Source organism: Gobius niger (genome assembly GCF_951799975.1).
Source record: "Gobius niger genome assembly, chromosome: 1".
Taxonomy (NCBI): domain Eukaryota; kingdom Metazoa; phylum Chordata; class Actinopteri; order Gobiiformes; family Gobiidae; genus Gobius; species Gobius niger.
This window is the reverse complement of record NC_136852.1, coordinates 8,537,220-8,552,232: the sequence shown is the minus strand read 5'-3', so window position 1 is coordinate 8,552,232 and position 15,013 is coordinate 8,537,220. Positions and strand designations below refer to the sequence as shown.

The 15,013-nt window shown below is 41.5% G+C and overlaps 1 protein-coding gene across 1 annotated transcript in view; it reads left to right on the top strand.

The window, feature by feature from the left end:
• atm (ATM serine/threonine kinase) overlaps window positions 1–15,013 on the top strand; it is a 38,870-nt gene that overhangs the window by 3,054 nt on the left and 20,803 nt on the right. Inside the window, exons 6-31 of the mRNA XM_079573118.1 lie at window positions 1,535–1,700; window positions 1,778–2,016; window positions 2,091–2,260; window positions 2,332–2,510; window positions 2,575–2,946; window positions 3,011–3,214; window positions 3,304–3,405; window positions 3,472–3,706; window positions 3,777–3,908; window positions 4,847–4,972; window positions 5,050–5,139; window positions 5,207–5,396; window positions 6,298–6,491; window positions 6,570–6,649; window positions 7,595–7,750; window positions 7,835–7,910; window positions 8,276–8,406; window positions 9,266–9,374; window positions 9,451–9,621; window positions 9,682–9,857; window positions 10,756–10,999; window positions 11,103–11,218; window positions 11,299–11,425; window positions 11,507–11,706; window positions 13,282–13,456; window positions 13,543–13,701. Coding sequence (XP_079429244.1) covers window positions 1,535–1,700; window positions 1,778–2,016; window positions 2,091–2,260; window positions 2,332–2,510; window positions 2,575–2,946; window positions 3,011–3,214; window positions 3,304–3,405; window positions 3,472–3,706; window positions 3,777–3,908; window positions 4,847–4,972; window positions 5,050–5,139; window positions 5,207–5,396; window positions 6,298–6,491; window positions 6,570–6,649; window positions 7,595–7,750; window positions 7,835–7,910; window positions 8,276–8,406; window positions 9,266–9,374; window positions 9,451–9,621; window positions 9,682–9,857; window positions 10,756–10,999; window positions 11,103–11,218; window positions 11,299–11,425; window positions 11,507–11,706; window positions 13,282–13,456; window positions 13,543–13,701 — 4,319 coding nt within the window. The remainder of the gene's footprint in view (window positions 1–1,534; window positions 1,701–1,777; window positions 2,017–2,090; window positions 2,261–2,331; window positions 2,511–2,574; window positions 2,947–3,010; window positions 3,215–3,303; window positions 3,406–3,471; window positions 3,707–3,776; window positions 3,909–4,846; window positions 4,973–5,049; window positions 5,140–5,206; window positions 5,397–6,297; window positions 6,492–6,569; window positions 6,650–7,594; window positions 7,751–7,834; window positions 7,911–8,275; window positions 8,407–9,265; window positions 9,375–9,450; window positions 9,622–9,681; window positions 9,858–10,755; window positions 11,000–11,102; window positions 11,219–11,298; window positions 11,426–11,506; window positions 11,707–13,281; window positions 13,457–13,542; window positions 13,702–15,013) is intronic.

Here is a 15,013-nt window from a genome sequence, read left to right as displayed (position 1 = left end):
CTTTTCTGGCACGGCCCATTAGGAATAGAATTAAGCAGATTTTAGGTGTAGAAAAGTCGAGGATTTAGGTTTGAGATAGCGATTATGGTCTTCACTCGTCTTGTATGTGTCCAAGACTAAGAGTTCCAAGAGTTCGCTAATCGTTTTGACAGTTTTTATTATTAATTACCAACATTTCCGAGGTAAAAATTCCTATTGACTGAATTTTCCACCCTTTTGCAATCCTAGCAGCAATGTAAAATTTCTTTACTTTGTTCATGGCTAATGCCTCCGTAATTACTGAGGATATCCACATGAAACAAAAGCTATCTCAAAGTTTAGCGTCTTATCTGTCAGCATGATTAAAGCAGTACTAAGTAACCAATGGCCGCTGGCTGCCCTGCTTTTTGACCACAAACGTGGGGGCCGCCATTGCTCCGCCGTTGCTGCAGTACCTCCATATCGCCGCTAGGCCCCCATTGAAAAGCATTGGACTTTAGACACGTTAAAAACAACTTTAACGCCTGGTTTCAATTGTTTCAACACTAGACTAGGCTAGATATTCCTCCTGAGATAACGCTGGGTTAATAACAATATATGAAACCAGGCTGGTTTTCGTAATATGATTTTTTGAAATCTCGTACTTAACGAGGCTCGGACTGTTAGCATTGGAGCAGCGCGAGCTACACGTCACGCAAGGGCCGAGTCTACGGTGAAAATCCCGCCCGTATGTCCTTTTTAGGAACATGCTTCGTCAGAGCTGGGGAGGGGGAGCCTGTAAATCCGCCATGAATTGCCCCACGGCCGTGGTCAATCTGGTAAAAGGGGAGGAGTGAGCATAAGACGTCCATTATTTTTTACAGTCTATGTAAGTAACTCATGCCCCTAGAGGCCATAAGCACCACTGCAGGTGTCGTAGCATGTTGCGTTTTTTATTTACTCATTAATTTTCCGTGAGAGTAAATACTACACTGACAGAAAAGACAAAGGGTGAGAGGGATATTGTACATCCAATTACACAATGGAGATAATTTTGTTCACTCAAACTTGGCTGTAAATACTGTTTAAGTAGCGCTAGTCCGCAGTTAGCTTTGCCCATTAGCCTGTTAGCTTCTTGTTCGTGATTCTATTAGTGTGTCTTGCGCCTCCGACCGGTGCAGGGAAACTTGCAATTGTTGTTTTCTGGAAAGAGACGGGAGATGAAAGATCCCCCAATCATCCCATTAACACTTGTATTACCCCAGAGGGACTACGAAAAGGATTTATTAAAATAAACAAGATGGTGCTCATCTTCACAAACCTATGCATGATGTTGGTCAATTAAAAAGGACCTTCAGGCAGGTTTTGGATATTATTTTTTGTCTGATGAGAAGTAGTTGAGTAGAAATCTTCAACACTGTAGGGATTTTTCGTCTTTATCTTTCAAAGAGTGAGTCTCCTGTAGAGCTATTCATCTCAACCCAAGCTTTTAACATCATGTACAGTTAACTACAGTATTGACTTGATGTGACGACATTACTGTCTAAATACTGAAGCAGGGTTTTGCATTTCTCAGGTATTCTGGAGTTTTACTGTGGTTTGTTTACGTCTTCATCAAAGTCCATCAACCGTGTGCTCCTCAGTCGAATCATTCACACCGTAGTCCAAGGTTGCTGCACGCAGACAGACGGCTTTGACAACGCCCTCTTCTCCTTTTTTTCCAAAGCGCTTCTTAATGCAAGGTAAATATCTAGACTAAATATCACATTAACCCCACATGTCTTTTTTTTAAAACAATTTGTGTCATGCTTTTGTTTAGGCAAGAGAAGCACCTGAGCGTTTTGGAACACCTGGTCTCGGCTTTAAACATCTTTTTAAAATCTGCGTCTATGAACTCCCGAATGCGGGTGTGTCGCATGGGAGAGGAACTTCTGCCTCCTCTGCTGTTTGTCTGGGCAGATATGAGGCCCAGTGCTCAGCTCAAAGAGGAGATTGTTGAGTTTTGTCAATTACAAGTCTGTGTTCACCATCCTAAAGGGGCGAAGACGCAGGATGCAGGTGGAGTTTATTGTGCTCTCCCTTCACTCAAGCTGGTTTGGTTGGATTGGTTATTATTTAAATGTTTCTTGCAGGTGCCCATGCTGAGGACTGGACAAAGTGGCGCAGCCTGTTGTACAATCTGTATGACACTTTGGTCAGAGAGATCAGCGATATTGGCAGCAGGGGAAAATATCACACTGGAACCAGAAACATTGCCCTCAAAGACTGTCTTGTCCAACTTACGGCTGATATATGCCACATGGTAATAAAACTCTTCTCTTCGACACATTTATTATGTGTGAATTTGCCATATCTTTGTTTTTTTCTGTGCAGCTCTTCAGTGAGGAGAATGATGTTCAGTCTTTTGACGTGACTCAGGCATCATTTAGAGCCACACAGGTGGGAAGTCCTTCTCATGGAGCAGCCAGTAAGCGCAGACGAATAGAACTAAGCTGGGACGTCCTCCGGGATCATCTGCAGCCTCAGCAAAAGGACTTTGACATCATACCATGGTAGGAAAATGAAGGTTTTTTAATATGTATTTACCACTGATTATTTCCGTATTTTGCCTTTCAGGCTACAGATTACAACGCTTCTCATTTCCAAGTACCCGTCAATGGTTCCTGCTCCGGAGCTCATCCCGCTGCTGTCGGTGCTGTACCAGCTGCTGGTGGAGCAGCGCAGAGGAGAGAGGGGGCTGTATGTGCTCCGCTGTCTGAAAGAGGTGGCCTGCTGCCAGGCTGGAGACCTCAGCAGGCTGCAGATGCACAAGCCAGAGCTGAGTAGACTATGGTGTAAAGTTTGGTCGCTGACCTTAAGGGGGGTTAGTTCACCCCATACAGAGGGACCAAGTCTAGATCTGCTGGCCTCCATAGTCCATGGAGGACTGATTAATACAGACAGAGAGTTCTGGAAAGTCTTTTCTGGCTCAGCTTGTAAACCTTCACCGTGAGTGTGTAAGATTGTGTATTTATTCAGAGCACAGCCTTTTGTAACTGTTCTCTCTGTACAGGAGTTCGGCCTTGTGTTTGGCACAGGCCCTTATGACTTGGCCTGTCCCTAAAGTCTTTCCTGGAGGGCGTGGATGGGACAGTTTTGCTGCGATAGATGGATCTGAGTCACCGACCGTAAAGGAGACTTTTATTGAATGGCTTCTAATGAGCGACCAGAGCGATGAACTGGAGGACAACTCCAGGCCTCACCCCATCATCTGCAGGTGAGCTCCTCAGGCCAAAGGGAAACACTGGACATTCACTGCGTGTTACTTGTTCAAGGTATTAACACCATGACGTTTCTCACGCTCAGAGACTTTCCTGACCATCTTATTGCCAGTGTCCTTGTGTCTTTAACCTTAAAAGACACTAGAGCAGGTCTGGAGTTTCTGCTCGGTTCTGATGCAGTGGAGAGGTAAGACTAAACATACACTATGCAACACCCAATGTAAGTAAGTTGCTAATATTTATTTCTTTTTAGTTCACTGTTTCAAGAACAGTCCGGTTCTGATACAAAACTTCACATTAAAGAAATCGAGCTGCTGTATATGCAGTATGGCTTCAACAGCGTCGCCTCAGAAAACCATGGGACTAATGCAAAACAGACGCGGGCAACACCTCGCGGCCAGTTCACTGTTCTTCCTGGTCCCAGAGCCGGGTTGGAGAAATCCTTACTTTATGTGGCTGACAATCTACTCAACTGCTTCTCGCCCGATGTGAGTCAAATAAAAACACTTAAACCACTTGGAGCAATGTCACTTTTAAACTAAACTTTCTCCTCCGCAGTCTCCGTCCACGCCTCCCGAGTGTCTGGTGCGGTGCTTCAGCCTCCTCACGAGCGCCTTAGCTGCTTTCGTCGCCACTGGATTTCTTACGGAAGACGATGCATGTCGCTCTCCTCTCTTTCATAAAGCAAAGGTACACATTGTTTTGTTTTCCATGTTTTCCACAGGACATTGAAAAACTATAAAAGTCTGGGCTTAAATGTAATTACAATGCATTAAAACAGATTGAAGCAGACCTTAAATCTAATCTTTTGGGAAAATAATGTCATTGCTCAACTATCTTTACTGCATAAATTCGACAAATGCAAAACATATGGTCAAAAAAAGACTCAACTGCTGTTTTGGCTGGAAATCTACTCAACGTTTTTACTCAAAATTTCAACCTCAAAGACTTATCTAAACAAATCGGTTTGTTCTTTCGGTATCACTTTATTTTACAGTACCGTGATACATTGTAGGTAACTAAATTTAGTACAGTGTAATCTGTAATAAACAATCTGTAATAACTTGTACCTGGGTTAGCTACATAATGGAATAACTTGTATTAATACTTTGTAATAGGACATAAGATCCTCAGGGTTAGGGCTTAAGGTTAGGGTTAGAGTTATGTCTTATTACATTATGTACCTACAAACTACAAATACATATTATTCCATTGTGTGACTACATGTGCACATTTCAATGCACTAACATATTTTCCTTGCACAGGGGCAAAAATGTACAAATAAATAGAGGTTTACATATAGATTTTCAGCCCATGCTACTGTAAAAACAAAAAAAATTGCCCTTTATATCAAAATTTGGCCGTTTGTAGATCTTAAAAAGATAAAATATTCTCTGATTGTTGAATTTGTGGCACTAAAGAAATAGTTTCGACTGCATTTACTTAACATTCCACATTCCACTATACCAGCCAGTCAACCTTCTGCTGTTCAATCCTATTGCTGTGTTCCTGAAAGAGCATCTGTGTTTGCATATTGGCCTGTGGCAAAGCTCACTTTTTCTATCTCCACAGAATTAAATGTGGCTTTTGCTTCCTGTATATTGTTGTTGACTGACTCTTCTGTTCAGGCCGTAGCCCAGGACTTCAGCGGCTTTGTTTCTAGTGTGAAAGTGAAGTTGACGGAGGAGGGAATCATGACCACGCTGAGGTCTGTTATGAAGCTTTGTGCTGCATCAGCCGACATGACAAAAAAGGTACACGCTTAATAATCTACTCAAGATTATTTAATTAAATCGAGATGTCAAATGTATGTGGGTTTTTTTTTCTTTAGAATGATGCCTTCTCAAGTTCTTCAAATCTGTTCATGATGATCCTGCCCAGCACGCTCCTCGTCGAACTCGCAGAGCTCTGTAAATTGTTGGTAAGAAAGATACCACGATAATGAGCGATAATCAGCTCACACTTCACTGACTGACGTGTTGTTTCAGCTGAGCAATGTCTCCAAGAGGGTCAGTGTGGCCGTGGAGGAGGACGACCCCATGGATGATGAGTTTAACATGACCAGAACCCAACAGCACGGAGATGACACGGACTTATTTGAGGATGAAGAGGGTCCTCACACCAGCGCGAACGGCAGTCACGGGCCAAAGGGAGACGCAGACAACTCTACTGGGCCCGGTAATTCTTCTTTTACTTATTCTAGCCTTTCAAATAAATTGGGAAGAGCGTGAGCTTTAGATTATTTGCCCGATCTTGTGTGATTAGGTAATCTTCAGCTCCAGACTAAACACAGTAAGTGGGTTGCACGGGGGCTGGACCCATGGCCAATGGCAAAGTTACCAATGTTTTCTGTGGCGCAGGGGTGGCTGTCCCGTATGGGGGGTTTGTGGAGGGCACATGTGCTGGTGTTTCTGAGGTCTGCTCTTCAATACTAGAGCCAGTGGTATGTTCTCTTTCACTTCGGACATGGCCAGTGTTTAACTCACAGTGGAATAAAGTTTGTAGTTTGTCCTGTTAGAACTTGAAAGTTTGAAAGAAAAAAAAATCTCAAAAGTGAGTTTTTATTATCACATTTTGATCAAATTAACATATAACTTGTGCAGACATGAGTATATTCATTTTAAAAATCACAAATATTTACTGTTGTAGCATTTCAATTGTGGTACAGTAATGTGTATGAAACAGAAACCATTTTTAGTTGTGGATTTGTCACAATTAGTCGAAAATGCAAGGGAATGGGAATATCTCCAGCTCGTCTCCATGGAGATGTGCACTAAAGGCAGCCAAATATAAGATTTTAATAGGTTAGGACCTCATCCAAATCTATTAATTTTATACCCACTGCAAAAATAGCATTTCCTGTGTCGAGGGGGTCATTAGGAGCATGTTTTGTATTGGCAACAGTAGAATCCAAAATGTTACGCAGTGTGCCGATAAGCGCTTTTCACACAAGAATGCAACACAAAGCGCTTCACAGATTAAAACCAGTCCCTTTTGGTTAAGTCGGAGTCTTTGCATTTTGAATAGACTGTATATTTTCCTGTGTAACCCTCCAAAACTTTATTTTGTTAAAAATTAGGCGCTAAATGTCCATTAGCCGAAGACAACCTCGCTCTCCAGGACCAGGCTGTTCTTTCCGTCCTGGACTTCCTGTGTGCGTGCGCCTCCCTGCAGCCTGTCCACGGCCTGCTCTTCAAACCGCAGGAGGTGCGGCGCCGGCTGCTGCTCCTTTTAGAAAACATTGACTTCACGAAGCCTCTCCACCTGAACATGGTACGTGACCTCTTAAAAAGATGGAGTGAGTAGCACTGATGGTTTAGCTGCTGGATAACAGTTTTGTCTGTCTTGTAGTATCTGGTTGTGTTGAAAAAACTTCCTGCTGAGGACACGCTCACACCAGAGGAGTTTGATTCACTGCTCGCTCCACTCGCGTAAGAACTGTTCCCTCATATACACACAATTGTAGCTAATGTTATGTAAATACGTTACCCAACCAAAGAAAGTCGCCACCTGGATGTAAACTGTTCTGATCTGGAGTTGCTGCAGTTGGTCAGGTTTAGGTTCAAAGTTTAGGTACTACTGCTATTGATAAAATAAAAGTATCGAAATCAGGCACCAAATTCAAAGCACTCAAATTGTTCTATTTTCTAGTTCTTTATGACAAATATTTCTGTATAGGTATCGGAATCGTAAACTGTATCATTTAAGTACCGATATCAAACATTTTACGGTACCCAGCCCTAATCCTGAATGACCAGGTTAGTAATTGTGAAAGAGTGGCTCAGGGAACAGACACATCATTTTCACACATGGATTGGCCGTCAGATTCCAGATCTCTATTGATAATCTTTGGGATGAGCTGGAGATGGCTTTGCAGTGGTCACACCCTCCCATCATCAATATGTTGGTGAAAAATCAAAATCTTGGTGAAAAATTAATGCAACACCGGATCTTTTGACATTAGAGAAGATTATTGAAACTATGCCACAGCAAATGTGCGCTGTAATCAAAGGTAAAGGGAGTTCAACCATCAGCGTGTGATCTTTTTTTTCTGCTTTGACTTTTTTTTTTGGGTCAGGCAATGTATTGGTATTTAAAAAAAAAAAAAAACAGCAGAAAGCATGTTTTAATATCCACGTGTCCCGTCATTTCCCTATTTGATTTAATGTTTGCAAATGCATGGGTTTGTTTTGTTTGTGGCATAAACATTTGGACATTAAAAAGCATTACATTTGTCTTGACCCTGTAGTATGTAGTAGGAAGTGATAAGCCTTGTTATTGGCTCCAGATTCCAGCTTGAGAACCTTTTGTCTACAAAGAAAAACTCTTGTACGACTGAGAACTTGCATGAACCTATTCAACATATTCCATTTCAGAGATCTGTGCTCGATCTACCGTCAGGACCAAGAGATTTGTGCGGCGGCGCTGCTGGCGTTACTGCCCTCCATCAAAACCATGGGGAGAACACAGAACACGGCAGAAGAGATGAAGCATGTGCACGGGTCTTTACTGCAAGTGCTGGCTGGATTTTGGTTTGTTCACTGGTTTCGGGCTTAGAATCAATTCAATCATTTATACTGAATTCCTGAAGTTGAATTATGGGTTTGCCTTTGCAGTATTCTGAGCCAAACGGGGAAATGCATGGCCACAGTGCGTACGGCGCTGGTGAGGTGCTTTGTTGCACTGTTAGAGGTGAGATTCATTTTCTACATTTTTACTCAGACCTTTCGCCACAGAATCAGAATGGATGATATTGCCATAGTCAGTGCAGGTGCATTCACAAACCAGTGCAATTGTGCAACATGAAACATAAACTAGCAATAAAACAGGCAATAAGTCTATAAGTGGGAAAAAAGTAAAGTAAATATCAAGCCGTGGCCTGATATTAGACAACAAATTAGACAACAAATTTGGATTATTAGATGCTCAAATTGAGACATCTAAACCCATCTAGTAAATTACTTTTTGCAGTGTACGGACAGACTTGGTGTGATTGGTTACATACTATTTTAATTAAAGCTTGGGTAACTATTTTTTCCCCCTTATGTATTCCTTAGGCTGATCCGTGCTGCAGTTGGGCAGTTCTGAGTGTTAAAGACGAGGACCGTCCAGTGTCTGTGATTCTTCCGTCTCATCTCGCAGATTCACATCATCAGGTCCGGATGCTCGTCGCCCTTTCTGTCGAAAGGTACATTTCACACAATGTAGCTTAGTCCCAACAGGTTTTCAATACCAAAACAGTGTGCCTAGATTGTTTCTTTAATTTGTCCAATTGTCTTCTATTTTCTGCTATTTTTCTGCTCAGTCTGATGTTTCCAATCTTTAGACGTGATAAATGCATAGATTTGTTGTGTTTGAGGCATTAAAGATATTGTATTCAATAGAGCCCGACTGATATATTGACCGGCCGATATTATCGGCTGATATTAAGATATTTTCAATATCGGCTATCGGCCAAAACTGGCCTATATTACATATTTTAGTTTATAAACTTTTGCGTTTAATTTCGGAACCATAAGAGAAAGAGACTTACCGTTTTTTGTTTTGGAATCTACAGATTTTTCTCTTTCAAACAAGCTCCCTCTAAAGTAACTACTAAACATAAATGTACAGTTCCCCTTGCTGTCACAGTTCAACACTGACACATTAAGATGCTTCATACTCAGGATTATAGACCGTTCTAAAATTTGGCCAAAAATATCAGTGGTGCAGTTAGTTTAGTTTATTGAAAGGACAGTGTGCAGTTACAATAAAAGATGGCTACGCCAGATTTAGCACTATGCTAGTTTCCATCTGTAACCCCCACATCGGTCGACTGACCTTTTCTATCATAATAAATGCTTAACTTTAGGCTATTTGAGAGATTTAAAAAAAAAACAACGTGGCTATCGGCCACGCCAACCCCCTTCATATCGGTATCGGACCCCGAAAATCCATATCGGTCGGGCCCTAATTTGAGCATTAAAATGGCATAATAAAGAAAAAAAAAATATTTCTGTATTATTTCTGGAATAAGGTAAAATGTGATTAATTATCTTTGGCAACAGGCTGTTCATGGACACGAGACCAAAGAGTTTGAAAATGTTGCCCCTGAAAAACCAGCAGGAGGCGTTTGAGAACCTTTACCTGAAAGCTCAAGAGGCCATGGGGCTCCAGGTCTGTGCTGCACGATTCATCCTGTCATAATATTTACTTCAGATTCACAGCATTTAAACCTTTACCACATCCTCAGAGAAACACTTCATCAGAGGAAAAACCTGATGAAAAGTTTAATCGTAAAGCTGCTCTGTTGAAAACGCTGTCGTCCGTGCTGTGCTGCAGTCCAGTCTGTGAGAAACAGGCCCTGTTCGCTCTGCTGCAGTCGTATAAGGAGAATGACATCGAAGAACAGCTGCTTAAAAAGGTAGAACGGTGCTGAGTTTGAGCTGAGAAGCGATATTTAAAGTGCATTATTTTATTGCAGGTGTTGCACAGCGTGTCCAAAGAGCTGGGATACTCGAATGTGAAAACGTTTGTCTCGTCTCATCTGCATTACTTGATCGCTGAGTGGCTGGCGCTGCGGCAGTCGGACGATCGTTACATTCTTGGATCTTTCCCGATCACTCTCCTGGATCACAACGCAGTCAAGGAGTTTTACAAGTCAGTGGTTTACTGTGTTTTGAAGTTGCCAAAGTGATAAATGAAAAATATATCTGTGGTGTTATTGAAATTAGATCAAAGCATCAGAAGGACTTTCTGCACTTTGGTTTCTCTTTTTGAGTAGCCCATAAAGGAACAGGCCACCGTTTTTCCATACTGAGATATGTACAATTGTCTCATGTAAAGCGCTTTGTGACCATGTCTGTGAAAGGCCTTAGCCGAGTCAAGTTCTAAAAGGTCACAGCCTGTAGACCAGAGTAATGCCTCATTACAAAACCTACAAAACACATCTAAATTAAAGTGTTTTTTTTTTTTTATTGCTGCAGTGTTGTTGTCACTCATTTGTCACATTTTTGTCACTTTTTTTGTTGCTTTTCAGTGGTTTTTTCGTCACATTTTTGTTACTTTTGTGTCACATTTTTCTCACTTTTTCATTACATTTTTGTCACCTTTTCATAATTTTTTGTCACCTTTTCGTCGCTCTTTTGTTGCATTTTCAAGCTTTACCCAAGCTTTTAGGCTTGGGTCAAGCCAAACTGGAGAAAATAATTAAGTTTTAAGATTTTAATATCTGTTGATATACCCACCACCCAACTGCATTCAAGCATACTGTCACTTCAGAGACAATATAGATTTTTTTTTTAATCATAAATTGGTATAAAAAAAAAATCACTTTGAAAAATCCTTATAATTAAACATTAAAAACTATTCATATTTTTTCTAGAGATTTAAATATTTCAAAGAAAACCTCTATTTTGTTGCTCTCACAGTTGGGCTGTTTTTTCTTTTTTTAAATGAAGCTTATAACCTTTTCATCATAACACAGAGGTGAACAAATACTACCTGTATCGTATCTAATATTAAGTAGTAACTTGTAATGTCCTTTATCTCTGTGTAGCTGCTGTTATCACGTGTTGGTCCCTCGCCTGGTTTTCCTGGACGACTTTGAGCAGGTGAAGTCCATCAGCAGATGTGTGGACAAGGACTGGAGAGACTTACTGTCCGACTGCTTCCCCAAAATCATGGTCAACATCCTGCCGTACTTTGCGCTGCCGGGACAAGACGCTCAGGTGGCCGAGCAGAGAGAAAAGGCTCACAGAGTGTATGACCTCCTCAAAGAGCCCAACTGCCTGGGCAAACAGGTACAGCTCATCTGCAGGGCGCCTGAGAAAATATTGCCATTGCCAAGATCATTCAGCCTTAATGTTTGACCACCACTCAAACACTATTTTCTTTCTTGATCAGCAAATCGACAGCCTGATCCACAGTAACTTGGCCAACATCGTGGTGGAGCTGCTGATGACGCTGTATGAAGGAAGCGGCGCTGACGAGGACAGGAGTGATCTGAAAAACTTCACCGGGTAAGGGTGCATTTTCTCACTTCTTCTCAACATCAACTTTATTTGAAAACATATAATTTTTGTCAAACTCTTTTTTTCAGGGAGCTCGATCCAGCTCCGAACCCTCCATTCTTCAGTTCTCACGTCATTCGAGCTACTCTGGACTACCTCAGCAAGTGCCACAGTGCAAACCATAAATCCCTAGTGGCCATTCTCTCCAAAAACCCTGTGAGAGTGCAGTAACACTCATAAGTTAATAGTAATGTTATTGTCTTTCATTCAGCTAAATTTTTACTTGTATTTTCCCAGAGTTCCATCCAGAGAATCCTGCTTTCCGTGTGCGAACGGGCGGCAGAGACGACCAATAACTACGAGCGCCACCGCATCCTGATGATGTACCACTTGTTTGTGAATCTGCTGCTGAAGGAAGTGAAGGACGGACTGGGAGGAGCCTGGGCCTTTGTGCTCAGAGACATCATCTACACACTGATACATTACATCAACAGAAGGTCAGTCTGCACACGGACCCACAAGCCTTTCAGTCTGGAGTTTGCACGTTCTCCCTCTGTTTCATGTACATTAGGTTGATAATCTGGCATGGTGTTGCTGACCATGAGCCTGGCCTTTTCAAAAAAGTGTAAATTTGATCAACTAAAATATTCTGTCATCATTTTGGTCATTTTAATATTTTTGCTGACTAAAAGTAGTGGTTAATGAAACTAGAACTGTGACTTAAAACTTAGAAAGATTTTAGTAATAGTTATAGTTGTATTATTAAGATACGAGATACTTTCAAATCAAAGGCATAAAAAATACAGTAAACCTTTGTTCTAAATATGCATAATAACATCCTAAAATACCACACAAGCTGCAATAAACATGAAATATACAGGTAAACATTTTATTAGTATGTTTTGTTTAGATGTCGCCTGGCCTATCGCTTCTATATGACTCCGTCCACACATGCACAACATGCATACGTGACGAAAATTATGCAGCAGCAAGAAGCAAGGAAGAATTATAATAACAAGGCGACAGCTTCTTACTGACCTGAGGAGAGCAACTTCTTGTAGCGTCAGGTAAAGGCTGCTCCACTTTTGTCCAAACTCCGTTTAGTTTGATAGAAAGAGTCGTCCATGACGTGGTGGAAGTAAAGCCTCATGATAGTTTCTGCTCCTTGTTTCTTGATAAGTCCATAAGCGCAGCAGAAAAAAACAAAGCTTTGTTGTGACAATTTTAGTCAGAGTTCCTATTATCTAAAGCCAGCCACAGTGTTATCAATACACAGATCCAGGATCCTCTTGTCTGATGACATGCTGAGAGTCACCTAACTCTAGCGCCGGCTTCCTGCATCACACCACAGGATGCCTTTACATCCCAGTGTCTCCCTATGTGTTTGCATTAGAAGCTGGTGATCTGCATAAACACATCAGCTGTATGACCCCGTCATGCTACTCTGTGCTTTTGGTGTGTTCACCTATATAAGGTGATGTCAAAGCTGACTTGGGCAGATCTTACCATGGACTGGCGCTATGTGTAAGCTCTCCGCAATGCATGCGTAATAAACCTCACATTCTGACTAGACAACATGTCTCTAAGCTTTATTAAGTAAGAAAATCCACAACAGCTTCAAGCGCCATTTTTCCTGTAAACTCGCGGTCACGTGATGTGCTCCCGTTTGAGTGACAGCAGACACATTTTTCCGGGTCATGTGGGCCAGGTTTGATTTACATCGGGGCGGGTTGGGGCAGGTCAGAAAAAAGCCGCCCCGCGCATCTCTAGCTCACATCATAAAAATACTTTCCCCTTTAGGAAACTATCACTTACTATTGAACGATAAGTCGGTATACTGACATTCCAAGGAAATAGTTTGAAAAAGCCTCATTTCACTTAAATTCACTGCCAAAGGAACAGGTCTGCACTTTGATCATGTGGAAGAAGCTCCAGCACAATATGATTAAATATCTTTGTAAAAATTAAATGTACTATAGATTTGGTTGTCATCTACCTTTACAAGAACTTATTGTCGCCCAAAACTAGACATTTTCGCTAAAAGTCTGAAGTGTGTTTTTTGTCGTTTCCAGGCCAGGGCAGTGTAACGAGGTGTCCGGCCGCAGCCTGGCTCTGTGCTGTGACCTTCTGACGTCCGTTTGTAAGGCGTCGCTCCAGTTCTGCGACGACGCACTAGACTGCCACCTACAGGTCATCGTAGGGACTCTGACGGCACAAGTGACCACTCAGCCTCGAATCTCTCAGCAGGTCAGGGCTCCACTGAACCCGAGCAAACCCATTCTGTGCCTGTTTTTGAGACTTCAGCCTAAATGTGAGTGCGTTTTGCGGCTTAGGTTCTCAGCCTGTTGCGGTTCTTGGTAATAGACAACGTGCAGAAACTGAAGGACGCGATCTGCAAGCTGGATCCTTTCCCGGACCTCCCAGAGTTCAGGGAGATGAGGACGGTGCAGCAGAAGCTCAAATACAACACTGGGACCTTTACACTCAGACAGGTAAAATGTAACCACAACATCCTTATCGCAAGAAGCCACAAAGTTGAGTTTGAGGCAAGATTTTCATTAATTTAGACTGTTTTAGTCCTGTTTTTGTTACTTTTTAAGTTGTAGTTTGGCAGGATTTGATGAAACAGCCAAACTGCTTCCATTTTTTTGTTACATTAGAGGAGATGGAATTAGTTTAATAAAAAAATATATATAAGAATGCGCAGAAAGTTAATGTAAGATCATTGTTCTATGGTCAAGCTGCTCTATCGCGTTTCATAAAAAAGATAAAAACCTCTTCAGTCATAAAAATAATTTTAAAGTGCTGATTTTTTTCCCGTGTGTAGCAGCCACCATAACACAGCTAGGGTTAATAGTTATTGGACAAATTCCTTGAATCTCATTAAAATGCATTAAATTTGCTTCAAACAAGGATTGATTTAATTGATCTGTTAGTTATGCACTAATTCTTGCTCTAAATATCAATATATATAATATCCTTCCTCTGTTTGCCGGAGTGGATGCAAACATTTACAAATGATAAATGCAGAGTCTTTTATATATTATGTTTAGGCATTAAAATGAGACTTAAAGCACCATTTTTGTATTGCTGCTGCCTATATAAACCCTTTGTTATGGGACAAATAAGAAAATATTGCAACAAAGTATTAGCCTGACTAACGGCAGACTAAAATCACAAGTTATATTTAGTGTGGGGACCACCAGTTGATTTTCTCATAGGAGAGGTGTGGTTTATGATTGTCCATTACCGTTTATTGGGCATTACGAATGTTATCATGTGTCTGCACGTGTTGCACATAGCCAATCGTATCATAGTGGCGGGTACGTATGACGTACCTGTAAACCTTCGAGCTAAACTATTTAGAACACGGTCTAAAGCAGGGTTAGGCAAGTTTCCATCGTGGAGGGCCGATTTTCATCATTGCCAAAACACCCAAGGGCCGAACCTCAACAGTGTAGCCTAAAGTAAAGAATTATTTTCTGCAAATGCCAATGTTTTACATCAGTGGTTCTCAGGTGGCAGGGCTTTGGGACCCACCATTACCCTCGGATGACAAGCCGAGGACCCAAATAAAACTGTAATTTGTCATATATCGTATAAAATATTGTATTTTCCTTGCAGGTTTTTGTTGAACAGGCAGTAGATTTCCCTTTAAGACTGAAATTATGATCAAAACAAAAATGGAAAATATTGAATAAAAGTTCCCTATAGACTCGCGACCCACTGAAAATGGTTCTGTGACCCACTTTTAGTTCCTAGAGAGAATCACTGTTTATCTGACACTACTGACACTATTTCTCC